Source organism: Lycium ferocissimum, chromosome 12 (assembly GCF_029784015.1).
Source record: "Lycium ferocissimum isolate CSIRO_LF1 chromosome 12, AGI_CSIRO_Lferr_CH_V1, whole genome shotgun sequence".
Classification (NCBI taxonomy): Eukaryota; Viridiplantae; Streptophyta; class Magnoliopsida; order Solanales; family Solanaceae; genus Lycium; species Lycium ferocissimum.
The window spans coordinates 31,479,276-31,498,641 of NC_081353.1; the positions used below are offsets into that span (position 1 = coordinate 31,479,276).

The window sequence follows — 19,366 nt, forward strand, 5'->3', positions numbered from 1 at the left end:
ATCTTTATTATGTACGCGGTCTTAGTTATTGAGAGGTATGACTGTATAGGAAATCAATATGACCCAGTCAATGAGAGGATTTTGCTGTATATGCATTTTAATAGTAAAATTAATCAGTTGATCCAAAACAAAAATGACAAGAAACTTTAGGGAGAAAATAATGACTAGTTCTTCATCGCTTATTTTAGTTCTAGTAGTTCGTAGGAATTAATAAATACATCGTTTGCATGGTCAACTTTCATGTCTTTCAAGAATTTTTATTTCTAGTTGTTAATTATTATATTAGTTCCTCTAGCTAGTTGAAAATTGAGAAAATTATTTATTCCATGTGACTAGACATATATGGAATCCTCCTCTTTTTTTTTTTTTTCTTTTTTCCCACATATATGGAATCCTTCTCCTTTTTTTTCCACATATATGGAATTCTCCTCCATTTTTTTTCCCTTATATAAATGCACCATTTATCTACTCTATCTCAAACATAACCAACAAATAGAATTGTCTTGATTCCACACATAAGCTTCAAGAATCCATTATTCTCTTCTCTCTCATTTTCTCACGCGCACACATAGTGATAAAGTCTCTCTTATTTTTTCTTCTACACTAAAAACCCCCCACAAGAAAATGAAGATTGAAGGTGAGAAAATTAAGAGATATGCTTTATTATTAGCTGCAAAAGATTCTGATTATGTCAAAAAAGTATATGGAGGATACTTCAATGTGTTTGTTGAAGCTTTTGGTGAAGAAATAGGAGAGAAATGGGATTTGTTTAGAGTGGTTGATGATGAATTCCCAGACATGGATGAACTTATTAACTATGAAGGATTTGTAGTTAGTGGAAGCCCTTTTGATGCCTATGGGAATGAACATTGGATTCTCAAGCTTTGTCTACTTTTGCAAACTTTGTATTTTATGCAAAAGAAAGTACTTGGCATTTGCTTTGGCCACCAGGTATGTCAAAAGAGTGTAACTACTATATATTGAGAGTGCAAAACTAGGGTAAAAGAAGTTTTACGCCTATCAAGTCGCTTGAAAGATAACTGAATGTCTATAATAAGTAAAATGTAAAATTAGTAATCTTAAAAATTAGCTAAGGCAGGTAATTAACCTGCTACAAACACGTTAAGATTCAACGTCAAGGCAAGAACTTTTTACACTGTCAGTGTATTAAATCAAAAGCTAGCAAAAATCCTTCTCCAACACATGCAAAATGAACACTACCAAAAAGTCGCTAATATCTGATGGAATCCTCTGAATTCGGCTCGTCGCATCGGTAATGTTTGACAAGCTAAATTATGACCGAACGTCTGTCGAAAATTAGCAATTTTATAGAGTAGTGGAATAGGGATGATATTTTCCAAAATAGGGTAAGTTGGTGCCGAATTATTAATGCTTTCAGGCGAGGTCCGACGAAAGTTGCAGTCCAAATAGGTGTGACAGAGGCAGTCCATCTTGACGCAAGTACTGGTTGTTGATTCTACGATTAGAACACATAACCTATAAATCATATGTAGACAACTTTACGTTGCTCTATGACTTCCTAAAAGATATTCTCTAAGAATAAATAAAATCATCCAACAAGTTGGGTAAAGTACGAACCAAAGTGCAAAGGACAACATTGCACTTGCCAAAGTACTTGCATCTTGCTCTTTAATGAAGACTTTTGCTTTGACATGTGGTCTTTTTTTTATTCCAAATTAAAAGAGAATTTTGGATATCCACCATATATAACTCAAATATTTATATCTATAGGTCCTGTGTAGAGCTTTGGGAGGAAAAGTTGGAAAAGCTAACAATGGTTGGGATATTGGAGTAAGGAAATTGAGCATTGTGAAGGACTTCTCCACACATAGCTTCCTTAGTGATTTGGAGGAAATTCCACCAGCACTTTCTATCATTGAGTGTCACCAAGATGAGGTAATATATCTCTATTTTTTCTATTGTGAAATCGTATATATAGATGAGGTTGGGCTATTTTTTTCTCTCATACAATGTAGAGCACAAAGTACATAGTCAATAATCACTATTATGTTAGTATACTGTATATCCTATCATCAACATTTTCCATGCATTGACTTGCTACTATTGATTTGTGAAATTTCTTGCTCTAAGGACAATTGAGATTGAATTTAACTTTTATATATCAACAAAAAATTCTAAACTATCTGGTCACTCAAAATATATAATCTTAAAAATAATACATGTTACTTATTACAGTAAGTAAATGTGACATAGTAGTAGAATTATTTTGGAAAAGTGTTTACACCAGAATTTAAGTTATATACGTCATTAGAGTGCAATTTCTTTTACACTATATTAGGTCACTCAAAGGATATTTACTAGTAAGCATCCTTAAAATGTGGGATTTGTAATCTTGAAAATAAAATAGGTAACAACAAGTCAAGGTAACTTTACGCTGTAAATTTGTACACTAACGATGTATATAACTTAAACTTCACCGGTAAATATTGGCATGAGATCACCTTCCAAACTGTTTTTTTCAACTTCAAACTTCAAATACTCTTTTTCAACTTCACCATTTGTCAAAATGTTTTATGGGCGTGGAATTCATAATTAGAGGCAGATCTAGCTAATAACTTACAGGTTCATCCGAACTCAATAATTTTTACTTCAAAGAATCACTTAATATTTAGTAAATAATTAATAAATTTTGAACCCAGTAACTGAACAAGCAATATTAGAATCCGGAATTTGAACCAATAATATTAAATTTTTGAATTCGCCTCTATTCATTAATATTTGAAATATTGTGTATTGTTACTTAGTGTGACGTTAATGGAAAAAATGGACAGGTATGGGAGGCGCCAGAGGGAGCAGAAATAGTAGCAATTTCAGAAAAGACAAATGTGGAGATGTTCACAATGGGAGATCATATATTAGGGATTCAAGGCCACCCTGAATATACCAAAGATATACTCTCTAATCTCATTGATCGTCTCCTTTCCAATGGTTCCATTGAGGTAATTATAAATTTTCTTAACAAGAATATTACTCCCTCATGTCCCAAACTATTTGTCGCTTTTTGCATCTCGAAATTTAAACTATGTTAAATTTGACGAATATTTTAAAATGTAATTTTCTCATCATATTGACATGAGAAGAACTGCAACTTATAATACTTTTCGTATAGTTTTTAAGTATTTAAATTTTAATTTTAAAATATTAATTAGTCAAATTGATTCTCGAAAAGATAAAAGCGACACTTATTTTGGGACAGAGGAAGTAATAGTTACAATTATGCTTAATTTATTCCATGGTCTTGTTATTTTTCATTTAATTTTCTCTTTCTCATCAATTTTTTTTTCCTCTTTGTGTTTATAAATACAGAGTGGATTTGCAGAAGATGCAAAATCTAAGCTTTATAAAGCTGAACCAGACAGGAAATGTTTGGAAAGAATATGCAAGAGGTTTCTCAAAAGGGAGTTGGAATATATCAATGGAAAAATATGATCTTTAGAACTTGGATTTTCTTGCTTGTGTGTTTATGTATCGACTTTTTTATGTTTTGATCGAAATAACCATGTATCATGCTGACGCAAATTAATAATATAAACCTAACGAAAGGTAGTAATAATTTTGTGTCCCCTTTCGATCCAATTACATGTTGTGAAGTGGAAACTATATACAGTACTCTTGGAAAATTTGTACGAAATTTAAGTTTCTTTCTTTTATTTAATTTTTCCTTTTAATTTAGGAGTTTAAACATAATGATCATCCTTATCAAAGTATAAAGTAATGTGACAAAATAATTCATCATGGCATCTTATAAGTCATAATCCACTCTCAAGATATATATTCAATTTAATCTAAATAATGTCATAAACATGTAAGTTCGAGCAAAACATCTTTAGTGAAAACTCAATATTCGAAGAGTTTAACTTATATACGTTCGTCGAGTGATAATGTTAAGAATTTTTATACTATCATGTCATATTTATCGATTATACTAGATAATCTATTTGATGTTCCAGATAAATCTAACTCTTTAAACAGAGTTATTTATAAAATTTTGTCGAAATACTTTTCTCAAACAATGAATACCCCACAGATATAACTCGCTCGGGCTGGGATCGACACGTTACACCCTTCATGCGACTAAAATTATTATACTAACAAAGTATATAACTTATTAAACTCATAAGATATTTAATAACTATACTGTATATGCAGTCTCTTAGATAAATATGTGTTCTCTCCTTTATAAATAGGAATTAATGGAGTAATAATTAGTCATTATTTAGCACGTTTTCCTATTTCTCTTGTTGGAGAGATATCATTATCATGATTAGTGATGGAGCAACGTTTTTACTGAAGGTGTTCAGTTAGAGGTGGACATAGAAGGATGGAAGGGTTCATCTAACTTTCAATTGTTGAAAAATTACATTATATATATAAGGTTATTTTTTTTAAAAAAATATGTAAATAGTTGATGATTAATTAATTTCCTCGGTGAAAATCTTATTTCCACTATTTCATTACAAAAATTATAATATCTATATGTTGATCAGCATTTGAAGTTTATAGGTTCGTACAATAACTATCAAGTTAACACTACATTAGTTGGTTCACAAATTTTTTTTATGGATATTTAGTAAATTTTATTAATATACATGCATACTATGGTCATAAATTATTGGGTTCACGTAAACCCGCAGTGGAGCTGTTAGATCTGCTCCTGTTGTATGTATATACATAAAAGAGCATTTATTTAGTTCCCTTGATAAAATTTCTGCCTCTGCTAAAATGGAATTTTTCACCTCAGCCATAATGGAAGAACATATTTCCTAGTTGACTTTTAGATTATTAGGTCTATAGAATCGACTATTACAACTAACTGATTTCCACTAAATAAAAATCAATTGCCCAAGACTTCTGTCATCCCAATGTTGAATCAAATGTACGCAAGAAAAGAAAAGAAAAAAAAGTATAGTTTTGTATTTGATTATGAAGTGAAGCGGTCAAAATTTGCAGCTCAAATTTTCCAGACATTCCATTAATTTGTTTTAACATATAAAAAATTGACGAACAGTCCTAGAAGACTCGAGAGGATTATTTGACTTTACAAAAATTTATTGGCTGCCTTCTTCTTACCATATCACTAAAAATTTGACTTTGTTTCATTTTCCATTGATTTCCCTTTCCATAGTTCGAATTAATCACTAAGGCCAAAAGTGGGAATGGTCTCTTTAGAATAATAAGAGAAATTATATTGGACTCTTATATAGCAATTTTGGATCTTTTAAGTTATTGATAAATTTTAATTTTAGTCCTTATGATATTTGACTAAACGTATTTAAACTTTTAATTACTTGAAATGTGCACTTTTGATCCCTTTGCTTATGAATAGTCACAATTTCTGAAGTATTAATATTTCACCATTTAATTACCATGTGTTATGTTAAACTTATATTGTTCCTCCTTCTCATAATAATTTGCCTTGAATTACACTATAACTCTATAAGTGACCTGATTATTTAAATATATTTTACACCGTCTGTTGTACGACTTAAGCTCTTCCCAAAATTCTACTACGACACATTTTTTGATTTAACCATTTGGTATCCGGAATTTACTGGCCGAATTACGGAATCTATATATACATCATCGCTATATAAAACATGCCAAAGTCCTTCTACAAAGGCAAGCTTATAGCTTCCATTGATCACTTTTCGACTTACTCTTTGAAAAATAGTCACCGTTATAGAGTTATAAATTCTGAAGACTTAAATTTGAAAATTCATGACAATATCCTAAAGTTTTACAATATAAAACACAGAGAGGATAGAAGAGGGGGATATACATAAGGTATATTAATAATATTCTAAAATACTTCGCTCTTACATAATAACATCAGAAGGAAGGTTTTTATAGGTATCAAGAGACCCCCCAGACTCGCACCATCTAAATATTTTTCACACATATATGAGCTTGATCAAAACATAACAATGTACTACATAGATAATTCAAAATTCATACACCAAACATTTAAGTTGACTATTAACAAAAGGTCTTACAAATTTATATACACTCTTGTATTCCATAAAAAAAAAAAACAATCAGTTACAAAATCAAAAATGCAACAGCCATGAAGGCATCGTATATGTTATTCTGCTTAAATACAATATTTCAATGGATTTAGGACCCAAGGGAAGTGAAAATAAGCTTTTTTTCTTCTTCCTCTTTCAATACCAATCTTTTAATCAATCTAATTTTTGTGGTTTTAGTTTTCATGTACCAGTTCCAATTTCATTTTGCTTGTATAAAACAATGAAAATAAGGACCAAGAACAATGAAAATAGTAGAAATAAATTGGGGGTCAAATCTGTTGAGATATTTCACCAAAAATATGGGGACATGATTCCCATTTACCAGTTTGTCTAGCTTCCCAATATCCTCCTTTATATTGATATGTATCACTACCTTTTGGTTTTGCAAACCACCTTGGTTGCCAGCCTCTTTCTTGCATTTTTGATGCCTGCATATACAAAATCTTGATTACTTTTTCTCAATAGTACAACTATAATAATGACAACATCTAAATCCCAAGCAAGTTAGAGTAGGTTATATGAATCTTAACTGAGTTAGTCGCGCTATTTATACCTTGCCACACTCTTGATTGACAATCCAAAACTAATTCTTCTTTGTTTCATACTCACTTTTGTAAACCAAATGAAGGTGTTTGTTGTTTTACTAATTTTGGGTAAAAGAAGCTTTTCTCACTTAGGTGAAGCAAACATAAAAGGAACCATCCGGGTTCAAGAGTTAATAAATTACCTCCAAGTTTCATGTTCTAACACTTATTTTGTACATGAATTATTAAGTAAGCAACTTCTAATTCATTTGGATGCCTCGTATAACCAGGTTTAAGCATGTTAATTACCTTGTTACCTCATAATAAATCAAGCTAATACGTATATTAAATGCTAAACTGGTAATTACAACGGATATCTGACAAAACTCAAAAGCTTGAGAAGTCGTAGATGACACCATGCTTATTAGAATGTCAATAATGAAGAGATAACTATTTGCATCACCTCGCGTTGTCTCTGTTCTAACCGCAATTTTTCTGAATCAGCCATTTCATATTCTCCATTTTCAAGAAACCTTTGATCAGGTCTAAGCCTTGAATCTGTTGGTGGCAACTTTTGCTGTTTGCAAAGACATTGGTAGCATAGTTATAACCATGCGGAAAAAAAAAAGTACTGATATGATAATATGTTTGAAAGATAGAGATGAACAGGACACATTATATTCCCCTTACCTTAAGCTCAGGAGAGAGCTCATTCAGGGTGATAGCAAAACGCGTTAAGTTGTACTTTGTTTGGAAATTTGATGGTTTGCTTCGCTTCCAAAGTAAATGTGACTTTGAATCAGAATCTTGTTCGACATATTCTGATAGACTATCCCCCATAGAGTAATGCAAACTCTCATCCCATTTTCCACTGATTGTTGCCACTCTTTTTCCACTCTTGTCATGTATGACTCCATGTACCTGCAAAGAAAATTAGATTTGAGACGACTCATCGAGCCTCAACCATCCTTATAGAGTAACGAAATGCATTTGAGGGCAGCCCATCAGCTCATTTTCCATACGAACTATCCACACATTTTACATTTTAAAGCATGGCAATAATGTACTCTAAGAGCCAGAAACTTAAATTTGATATGATATTATGAGATGATTCATGGAGTCTTGACCATCCTATTAGAATAACATAATCCATTTGAGAGCGACCAACGAGCTAAGTTACCTATGGACTATCCGCGCATATTACATTTCAAATCAAGGCAATAATATGTCTAAGAGCCAGAGACAATAGTTAAATTCTTTATTCATTCACAAACAAACATTTATGCTTGACTTGGCATGAAAATGAAGACGAAATATTTAGTGCTTAACGAGTAAAACTGTGGTGTCTAGGTGACTTCTTAATTTGTAGCAAATAGGAAAAGAATGGTAAGAGCCATATAAATTCTTGCATTATATAAGGTACGGTGAAACTTTCTTTTTTTGAGAAACCACACTATTTGTAGATGGCCTAGAAAGAAAAGGAGGACGCGCAGTTTGAAATTACGTACTATTTCATCATACAGTGTATAACTAATAGGGCTGAAGCGCGGTTATGTATCGGTGTTAGAAAAAATGAACAGAATAAAGACAGAAAAAAGAAATGGAGAAAGGGAGTGGGAAGATTTCAAGCACTGATAGTAGGTGGAGATGCTGCACCTGGTGAGGATTTCTTTCCACAATAGATTGCTCCTTAAATTTTAGCTTGCAGGAGTACTCTCGATTCCCTCGGATATGCATCGTACCATAGTGGTCACAATAGAGTTTTCCTATAATGATGTTGTAGATGGAAGTTGTAACCTGATATAATTCAGTTTAACAGTTCATCAGCAAGCATACCAGAAGGAGTTACAGTCTTTTCAGTATAATACACATACCTTGCTCCACTGAAAAACTTCTCCATCATCGAATTCCAAGGTAAGGGCACCAACAGGATCAAGTTGAATTGATCGACCCCAGAATTTACTTTTTAAATTCGTGTCGCCCCAAAATTTCCAACCTCGACCCTCACAGTGGCATGCAAGAATCATGGGGTGATGACTAACCTATGTCAACAGGAAATACGTTATTAAACATTCAGGAAAGGAAGAATTGCAATTTATTCCCTTGTGCTTAATTTCAAGAAAATCATCAAACGATAGCCGCAAAAGGGAAAGTAAACAGACGTTATTACTAATTCTAGGAACAGTGAGCAATGAGATTTGACAATTGTATACAAAATGATAGTTCTGTAGCCCAAAAAGCAGTTGAACTGTGCCAAAAAATAGAAGACAAGGAGTGCAACGAAATTCCTATAAACAAGGCTCGGCAGCTCCCTTAGACGAACTCTTTCACCATGCAATCTATTTGCCTTGTCTTACCAAAAATGAAGAGAACATGGACTTATCATAAAAAAATTCCAAGTTATTTCTCTTTGCTTCCTCTAATCCTTGTGTATAAACCACAACTAATATATCGTCTGATGCTAACAAGATTACTTGGGATCTGTTTTTTCCATGAACATTATATGTAACAACAAAGAAAGAGAAAGCAAAAGTGACACTTCAGCTACGAAAATGCAATGGCTCTTCTCATTAAAGTTTTGACGAATTAAAACAATTCAGAAGACGATGTTTGGCTCAGGAAAACACATCCTTTTTGGCCCTTTGCATGTTTCTAGATGCTCATAGTAAGTCTAATTCGAAGAACATAAGCAAAAGAGAATGATCTATAATAAGGAAAGGGAACCATTTAAAACCAGGTGCTTTAAAGAGTACCTTCTCTGAGATGAAACGCAATCCCTTGTCTGGGTAATCGGCTTCATATGTCTCGCCTAGTAATGGATTAAATGGCTTGTAAATTCTTCCATCAGTTGAAGCATATCCTGATGCAGCAAATGCTGCAACGCTAAGAATCCTCATAATGCTATTTCCCTACAAAGTTTTGCGAACAAAGTTGGGATATTTTCATACGACAGAGATGGCAAAGTAAGGCATGCATCACAGATGACCGAAATCTAGAAGAAAAAGTATTTACAGAGTACTGCTTACTAAAGTAACTTCTGAAAACGAGTTAACAAATCTTGAGTTGCCAATCTAATGATTATAATTTGAAATACAGTCAAGATGAAGGTGTCAAATACCTTTATCTTCCTACAAATTGCAGGCATCAACGAGTAAAACCTTTTCACATGTTCAAAAGTTAAATTTAAACACAAGATAAAGGTTGTCGTTAATTTGTTATCTATCATTACATTTTATCAAAAGCATTCTGATTCTTCCTAAATAAGTACACAGAAGTAAAAAGGCAAGAACGGAAGGATAGAAGCGACTATCACGAGTATACTGAAGGCTGAAGCAAAGATGAGGGATCCTCAAACAACGGGGAAAAGGGAAAAACTCAATTACATTCATACAGAACAAATTTCTCATAAATTTTGTTAGTCTTGGAGCTGCATGCCTTTGGTTCGCAATTTTCTGAATAGTCATGTATATGATGCCTAATCGATGCATGGAAAAAACAAATGAAGATGAGATATAGAGATGAAGCCCAGAAAATGATTACCGTTTTCCCCCATTCATATGCTTGGTCAAGAAGGTAAGAGTATTCAAAATCTTCAAAACATCTCTGCAAAGAAGAGAGTGGCTCATTGAAGAACACTGGTAAACAAACTTTAGTTAGATCCTTGCCGATGTTATCTTTGATCATTGACCAAAGGCCTACTCCCTTTTCCTTCTCAAGCGGTTCTGGCAATTTCTTCCTTCGCTTCACATACGGATAGTCAGATGTAGTAAATCTCGTACCAGAACTAAGACCATCTTCAGAAGGATGAAACTCTTTCGCGGAATCAAACGATGATCTTTCATCATCAGAGTCGGTGCTTCTTGTGGAACTCGAAGAAAGAAATTCATTAGCATCAAAAAACAAGTTATCAGCATCTACTTCATCATCACTTTCGTCCTCTTCGTTGTCAGATCCACTTGCACTTCCTCCAAGAAATACTACAAGAAGATAGAAATTTAGTCAGAAACTTTCTCCAAATGCTTCATTTTAAAAGTTATTCAAGTGTAGTTCCATCAGCAGAAGTGGTACCAGAAAATGTGAGAACGAAACAATGATCGAACCATTTACAAAACAGATCAGGGAAACCAGTTCTAAATTGCTAAACAAGTTCCAGTTCTAGTTTACATCTTCAACCTTTCAACTTTGCTTTTAAATTAGAGGTAACAATGACAAGGAAAGTGGCTTTAGTATAAGAAGGAAGAACTGCATCAGTAAAATAGCATCTGATGCAAATTTTAATCCAGTTTTGCTCCCTAAAAGTCAACAAGATAAATCTTTAACTAAGAGTTTCAAATGTATAATATTTTCATCTTGATATTAAAAAAATAAAAATCCAAATACAATACTTTTGTCTAGCTTTTAAAAGTTTTTTTTTTGAATTTTTAGAAAAGCTTATTAGTTTATGTTCCATTTAAGGGAGTAAACACTTTATTGCTTAATCAGAAATGATAATTCACTTCTTCCATGTCATTTACCTTAAACATTTAAGATTCCATTAGAAAAGAAAGAAGAAAAGGGAACTCATGAGATATAGGACAGGATTCTTATCATGAATATGCTTTTCTCCACTTGACCATAGCTAGGAAGAAAGATAAATAAAAGGGCAGCCAGTTTTATGCTATAACACTGATTAATATGTGCAAAAAAAACCCATATATATGTGGTTCTTTCATGGTTATAATTTGTCTAACTGCTTATACACATTGACCCTTCATCTAAGAAAAATTTTGTGCTCTGGCAATTTTTCGAGCCTCCTTATTTTCAAATCTGATGAGAGTATCAACAGGAATACTGTTGAATTTCACTGCTACAAACTTCAGTTTTATTCAATCTTAACTTTGTTGAAGGCCTAAAATATCTAGACTCACTATGATTAGGCTAAGGTAGGTGCAGTTTTTTAATGCAATCAAGTAAATATGCCTGCACAATCAGTCAGTGAGTTTGAGAGTATATCCCTTTGTAATATGATCATTCATAAACATGATATTGGATTTTTTTCTCCCTTCAGGTGAGTTGCCTGCATAAGGAAAATTGTACATGGTAGTTTGGTTTTGAAAATCTCCCTGGTGGTAGAGAGACCTCATGTTTTTATCAGTTCACTTGAAAAATAATAACAAGAATAAGAAATTCTCATCTTGACCGTTGAACAAGGTGAAGACTAGACATTCGACTTGGGAGAAAAATGTAGCAATTCTTTTATGTCAATTTCAGGGTTAATTTTCCAAAACTGTTCTTGTTACAGTAGTATTGTAAATTAGTAAGTATTCTGTCATGAGTATTTTAGATCTATTTCCCATAATATAAGAGGTTGTTTAAGCTTTATTACTGATAGAATCTAAAGTAAGCATGTGCTAGCAAACTGCATTTCAGATAAGGTGGTGAATTGTGTCACTTGTTACTCCAATTAAATGTGCAGCACTTCCTATAGTAGGTAACATAGTTTAGCATTTTCTGCAAAGCAAGGTGGATCGATGCCCCAACCTAGTGGTTTAGCGACCAAAAAGTTGGAGTAACGAGCCGAGGTGACACTAGGCGAATTTTTTCCATCTGCCTAAACCTTAAGAAGCCGAGTAACCCAAGAGCTATGCAGGTAGAAAGTAGCAGGAACTCGATTCATACCGAAATGCATGCAAACTGGCTTTTTTGTTTAGGCAAAACATTTCAGTTGCTACAAAGATATATATTGCAAATATATCATATGTTGACTGGTTCTTTAGATCTAGATAATGCAAAGTGATGGGTTGGTTATTAGAAGCCTACAACTAAACTGCTAACCTTTGTTGATGCACATGAATTAACTTTCCAGTCAGTGAAGTTAAGAAAAAAGGCCCTTAGAAAGCAGATGGTGCCACCTTTTAACTTCGGACCCCTTAGATCCTGAGACGTATGAAAGTGGTCTAATTTGAATTTTGAGATGTATAATGATGAGGAAAATATAAGAAATGATGAAGCTTTCTACAAGAAATGCTGGAATTATCATTTTAGGAGATACAAATTACGAAAATACTAAAAGTGAAGTTGAAACAGTTGCACTAAATCAATGAGAAACAACTCATAAAAATATGCATACCTCTGAATTTATCCAGGGATGCTTCAGAATAAGTTTGGCGATCTTTTGCCTGTCTGTGACCCTCATCAATGAGAGTGTTCTCAAGGTCAACTTTTTCTGTCTGTGGGTAAGCAGATTAAGAGCAGTTTTAGTGTATCATAAATCATACGAGTCTCATATGTGACTCTGAGGTTCAACTAAGTAGAATTCAGCAAACAAATTGTACATCTCTCTACTACAACCTAAATCGGTATTCAGCAAGAATCAAGTGAAAACAAGTTCACCTGGCATTACTAAAAATATAGAAGCAAATCTGTTTTGGGGCACGAAGAAATAAAATATACCCTCGTGTTGTTTATCTGGGATTTGGTGTTCAGTAATGTCCGTTGTGCGTGAAATGCACAGAAGCTTTTGTTACCTAAATTGCTGTAGTAGTAGTAGTAGTACACACCAAAAGCATATATTATTCAGCCAAAACTCTAGTGAGATCATGAAAAAGATAGCATGTTCCAAATAACTAGTTAACCGTGGTTTTTTTTATTCATTTTATTAGATGGAGAAAATCATTTACATTTTCTGAAGAGATATAAGCAAAATCTAGCATCTGATGATTTCTCATGCAATACAATTCAAATTTTACTAACTTTTAGTCCATTATAGAAGGTTGTTACATGCTTCAGTAATTTGAGATGAATGATTCATTCGGAATAGAGTACCAACAGCTTTCCTCCCTTCCATGATTCATTATACTCCTGCCTTTGCAAATAGTAAGTCATAGACTTTCCATTTCCTCTCCTTTCCTTCAGCCGGTCTTTCAACATCACTTTCACTTTAAAGCCAAGATTCGCTCTTCTGTTCTAACTTTCCTCTAATTATGACAAAAATATCTACACAATGCTTGTTTCGTCTACCTATTCCATTCTATTAACGAAACTAACAGTGTAAGTACACGCCAATCAGCTTCTGAAGTTAAAGATAATAGAAGATTCTCTTTGTCGCAATAATCTGATAGCACCATCATCATAACCGGAATTGACAATGCTTGTAACTTCGAAGTGTTCTACCTCGTATTCTTCCAAAAAAAAACTCTCATGAGGAATCCGTATTAAATAGGACATAACATACAATCCATCTTGTTGCACTGCAAGCTCGTCAATGGCTGCAGAAACGTCTATTTAATTCTTCCCATCTAGCATGTAAAAGAAATGCACGCCCTGATGGCAATTCAGATAAAGTCCAATAATTGATGATCATCAGCTTTATTATTGAGGCAGAATCAAGCTTGAATCACATTCATCAGTTAAGTGGCTAAGTCAGCTAGAATGGAGATTCAACAACAGTATGAGGCGGAGAAATTTCTTACAATATGCTACACACTCAAGAAAAAAACTCCTAAGACAAGTTCAACTCAATTGAGTGCAAATGTATATTATCTCTCATCTGAAGTTTTCTCTGATTGACGAGACTCTTCAAGTGAATGATATATGCTAAGATTTCAGACTTCCTAAAGATCATTTGTTGTAAGCTAAGCACTAGTGTTTATACAACTCTTCAAGCGCAATTGAATTCTTCCATTTTGATGTATGCCCAAAACAGAATTTCAACGTACGTCTAAAAGTCTTTTCTCATCGACTAGACTCTCTTCAAATGAATGTCTACTCTAGAGTGCTATAGTTAGGATTTTTCCCCACAGCATTCCTTGTAGGCTATTCGATTTATTGAGAAGCATTACTGTGAATAAGAGCTGCCTAGCATATCACACCTTCCTAAGCCTTTTGATAACTGCAGAACTTCATTAAACCATTTGTGTCCATAAGTATTAGCATTTTTGAATGGTAAAACGTATGAATCAGTTAGCAAGTAGAAGTTGCAATGGAAGAGCAAAAACATGTCATTTGTAGCAGGTCATACCTCCAACTGTCCCAATTTATCAAGCAGCAACATCTGCTTCCGCTTTACCTGCTGGAGATGACTATGCAATGCTACAAATTCATTTCTCATAATCTGCTCACTATCCCTAATCACGGCTTCACTTACACCATCCTCCAAGAGTCTCTGCCTCAACTTTTCAGTTGACACAGACACATTCTCATTCATTTGGACATCAAGAACAGGATCACTTGTTGGAAACAACCTTTTTGCAGCCGTCAATGCCTCCAACCAAGTATTTCGATCCTCCCTTGATTCTGCCCTCAAATGCAACCTCTTTGTCCCAGTATTTATAGAAAACCTCCGGTCATCTGATCGACTTTCCCTTACTGACGAGACCTATAAAAAGACTAATCTGTTAGAATATCCAACTCCGAAATCAAAACAATTGGACAAAACAAAACAAACAACCGTGTTACAAATTGATATTTTATATGGCACACTAACATCCGGAAATAAAGAGCCCCAAGAACATAGTAACAGTAATGTTGAACAAAAACTCAGAAACAGTACATTGTTCTACAAATAGGCATTCCGCTATTAACAACTAGCGCACATTGCTACTTGCACTCATAATGTACACACGTTATCTCAGTTTATACGACACTTTTCATTTCGATGTCCCCAAAAGAGAATATGACATACATGTAATTTTAAAAAAAATTCAAATCCATTTCAAATTTTCAAGTATTTAACTTTAAACAGTAGTAATTGTGAAGATTCTATCAACACACTACATATCATCAATCACTCCCATTGTTCAATTTAGTTTACCTGTGTGATCTGGACATAACTATTAAGGTAAATGCAGAGGAAAATTTGTCGTTGTATAATTGTGAAAGCAATTTTCAGATGCCTAAAAGCAGAAAGTTGAACAGCTACTTTTTGCCACAGACCCTGCTAACGCGGGATGCTTTGTGCACTGGGCTCAATTTCCGTTTCCTATTCCTAACATAAAATACAACTCAAATTTTCCTTATAAAGTTTCTCTATCGTTTAAACAGTATCACATAAAATGAGACAGATAGAGCAACAATTATCAAACTTGTCATACCATTAATTAAACCAAAATATTTCTACAGAAAAGCTTCATATTGACGAAATATAAGAATAAATTTCACATATGGTCATGTAACTACGACTTCTTTTCACAAAAGTCACATAACTATGTTTATTAGCAGAAAAATCACAAAATTTTCACCCAACTAACACAAAAATTGCTACTGCTGAAATATCAACTTCCAATGGGTAAAATATTTTACTCTTTTTATTTTTATTTTTAATTTAATTTAATAAATACAAACTCAATGAAATGTAATAACTTGAGGTGGATATCTCCGAAAGGTTTTCGCCGCTTATATTTGGAAGAGGTGATCCGCGAAGTATTAATCTGACGAGACGACTTTTCTCCAACGATCATAGGACCTCTCTCTGTAACGACCGATTTGGTCTGCTCGCGTTGTTGCCTCTTTTCTCATTTTATCTTTACTTAATATATAATAATCCTATTTTATCTTTTACCCCACATTTTTATAGTAGCTCTACCCGTACCCTACTTTTCCTGTAGGTTTACCCTTCAAATTGTTGATGTGTAACATCATATGGAACGACGGAAAGGGCACAATCTATTCAAATGTTGTGTTCATCAAAACAATACAGTACAATACAACACAACACAACACAATAATACGATGCATTATGAAACGATACGTAACAACCATACCTTGAGACGGATTTCTCCAAAAGGTTTTCGTCGCGATTTAGAAGATGTCATCGGAGAAGTATTAGTCCTTCGAAACGACTTTTCACCAACGATCATTGACCCTTTTTCTGTCTCCAAGTTTGTAACAATTTTATGTCTTCCATGTATTTTATAATATGAAAGAACACCATCATGTAATACAAACCATCTTGGTCTCCATCCTCTACCATAATTCACCCATTCATATAAAATTATCTAATAATCCTAATAATCTTTACTTAGGATTATTTTCTCATTTTATCTTTACTTATTATCTAATAACTCTATTTTATCTTTTACCCTACATTTTTATAGTAGCTCTACCCCGTACCCTACTTTTCTTGTAGGTTTATTCTCAATGTATTGACGGAAAATGATCTATCTAAACGTTGTATTCATCAAAACAAGAAGTACGATACAATACAACACAAAACAAAAATACGATACATTATGAAACAATATGTAACAACCATACCTTGAGATGGATTTCTCCAAAAGGTTTTCGTCGCGATTTAGAAGATGTCATCGGAGAAGTATTAATCCTTCGAAACGACTTTTCACCAACGATCATCGACCCTTTTTCTGTCTCCAAGTTTGTAACAATTTTATGCCTTCCATGTATTTTATAATACGAAAGAACACCATCATGTAATACAAACCATCTTGGTCTCCATCCTCTACCATAATTCACCCATTTATATAATATTCCTGAAATACCATTATTGCCTGCATTATTAAGATCATTCATACGTGCCGAATGAAATAATTCATCACCAGAATATTCTGCTTCCACGTTGGCGCGTGTGGCGCGTGATGGTGGTGGTTGCATGTCTAGGAACTTAGCTAATGGTACATTATTAGTATTCCGATCAGCCACGTCTGTGTCACAACAAAGAGAATGCATTTTTTGTTGTTGAGATTTATTTGAATTTTTTTAGAAGTAGTTGTGAGGAGAAATTAAAATGATTGATTTTATCTAAGTTTCTTGATCGTGGTGGTTATCCCGCGAAAATAGGAGGTTTCAAAAATCACTTTGGATATGTAGAGAATTTAATTTATAGCCCGGTTTGACAAAGCTTTTTAGGAGGCCAAAAATGCTTACTTTTTATTTATAAATGTTTTCTTTTAAAATAGTGAGCGGTTAAGTCAAATTTTTTTAGAGAAAATAAGTGTTTTTGAGAAGTAGCGGAAGCTATTTTTCAAAAACTTAAAAAAAAAAAAAAAAATTCTTCAAACGTACTTTTTTGAAAAGCAGTTTTAAAAAATATGCTTAAACACTTTTTAAAAGGTTGGTCAAATACTGATTATTGTTCAGAAGTGTTTTTCACATTAATTAGTCAAACACAAAATGTCTGCCACAAAAAATACCTTTTTGAAAATCACAATAAATTGATTTTAGAAACTTGATCAAACACGTTATTAATTACACATTTTGTTCTTCAATTTTTCAATGCGAAAACAGAAAAAGGAGAAGAGGATTAGTAAAGGATTAAGGAAAACGCGGTTTAATTAGTTGATGTCACGGGAGGGAAAATCTATGTGGACCAAATGGATTACGTGCCATCCTCTTAACTTCTTTTTTAATAAGCAGTAATCTTAATCGTACCCATTATCTACGTTAATCAATGAGGATAAATATATATTCTGCATATATATATTTTAGGGATAATTGTAAAAAACACACTTGAACTATTAAGTTTTTACGAGACACCAACTATTAGTTGTTTACTTTTTGTACCTGAACTATTACCATCTATATCAAAACACGCCTCAACTATTAGTTTTTCTTTTTTTCTACTTGAACGATGGTGATGACTCAAGTAGGAAAAAGGGAACAATTGATAATTCAGGTGTGTTTTAATACACATATAGTGATAGTTTGGATAGGAAAAGGAAACAGCTAATAGTTGTAGTATGAAACTCACGATAAAAAAGATAATTTAGGTGTTTTTTTTTTTAATCATTAACTCTATATTTTATTGGGTGAAAATGATTTTCACCCCCCCAACTTTGCTTTAAAAATCAAACTCCTCCCTCAACTATGAACAATAGACATTCTCCCCCCTTTATCCTAGGGAATGTCTATTGCACCCTTGGCATTTTCAATCCTCCATCTATGTAATACCTTTTTATATTATATAAAATTTATTTTTTAACCTCGGTATTTATACATTTTTATTTAAATTCATATTATAAGTAGAATAACCCATTTATGAATTTATCACAAAATCAAATATTACTTTTTATGATTGATATTTTAATATTATATGCATTAAGGACACACACATTACCGTTTATTTTTACATGGTGTGTAGTTAAGTTTCACTTCTCTCTTATTCTCTATTGTCAATATATAAACGAGTTTTGGTTGTCAATAATGGAATATTTTAAATTATAATTTAATATTCATTTATAATATAAATAGATAATCTTTCAGGAATTTGCTATAGAATATACCTCTATTTTTGTTAATTATTTTATATTAGTGTAACGACCCGCTAGGTCGTTAAGGGGGGTGACTCAGACAACTAGACCTCCGTTGGGAATTCCGAGGCCGCGGGTGAGTCCGTAGCGTGTTTTATGTGTCTGTGCATGCTTAGTTTGCGTCTGTAGGGCCTCAGATTGGTGTTGGAATTTTTGGGTGGAAACTGGTGCAAAAAAAACCCAAGCTACTGGTCAAAATGGACCATTGCAGCGGGTGATGGACCGCTGTAGCGGGTCCATCGTAGCGAGTAGAGGGTCGCTGTAGCGGGGAGGCAGGATTTTAATGAGGTCCGCCATAGCGGGAGCTTTTTCGCCATAGCGAGACCGCTGCAACGAGGATTTGACCGCTGCAGTGGTCGACACGAGGCAGAATCAGCGTTTATTATTCTTTATTCTGAACTCATTCCCCACATAGCACCCAAAACAATTTTCAAGAACCGCTGTGACGAAATTCTAAAGCTAGGGCTAGAGTACTCTTGAAAGGTAAGTCTCAACCCTTGACTTTGTTAATTCCATTATCATATTAGATTCC

The 19,366-nt window shown here is 33.5% G+C and overlaps 2 protein-coding genes across 3 annotated transcripts; one reads left to right on the forward strand and one right to left on the reverse strand.

Moving 5' to 3' along the window:
- Positions 1-375: 375 nt before the first annotated feature.
- LOC132039800 (gamma-glutamyl peptidase 3-like) lies at positions 376-3,605 on the forward strand. The gene is made up of 4 exons (XM_059430326.1): positions 376-951; positions 1,753-1,917; positions 2,814-2,981; positions 3,349-3,605. Exons 1-4 carry the CDS (start codon positions 625-627, stop codon positions 3,469-3,471), a joined length of 783 nt encoding a protein of 260 aa, XP_059286309.1. The 5' UTR covers positions 376-624; the 3' UTR covers positions 3,472-3,605.
- A 2,379-nt stretch (positions 3,606-5,984) lies between these two features.
- Positions 5,985-17,296, reverse strand: LOC132040966 (oxysterol-binding protein-related protein 1C-like). Of its 2 annotated transcripts, none has more exons than XM_059431673.1 (10): positions 16,826-17,296; positions 14,592-14,948; positions 12,702-12,801; positions 10,133-10,569; positions 9,346-9,501; positions 8,467-8,634; positions 8,249-8,389; positions 7,283-7,513; positions 7,056-7,169; positions 5,985-6,496 (listed from the first exon to the last, which is right to left on the reverse strand). In XM_059431673.1, exons 1-10 carry the CDS (start codon positions 17,252-17,254, stop codon positions 6,338-6,340), a joined length of 2,292 nt encoding a protein of 763 aa, XP_059287656.1. In that variant the 5' UTR covers positions 17,255-17,296; the 3' UTR covers positions 5,985-6,337. The 2 variants fall into 2 exon arrangements, with proteins under 2 accessions (XP_059287656.1, XP_059287657.1); XM_059431674.1 differs by lacking the exon at positions 16,826-17,296 and adding an exon at positions 16,333-16,558.
- Positions 17,297-19,366: the final 2,070 nt, after the last annotated feature.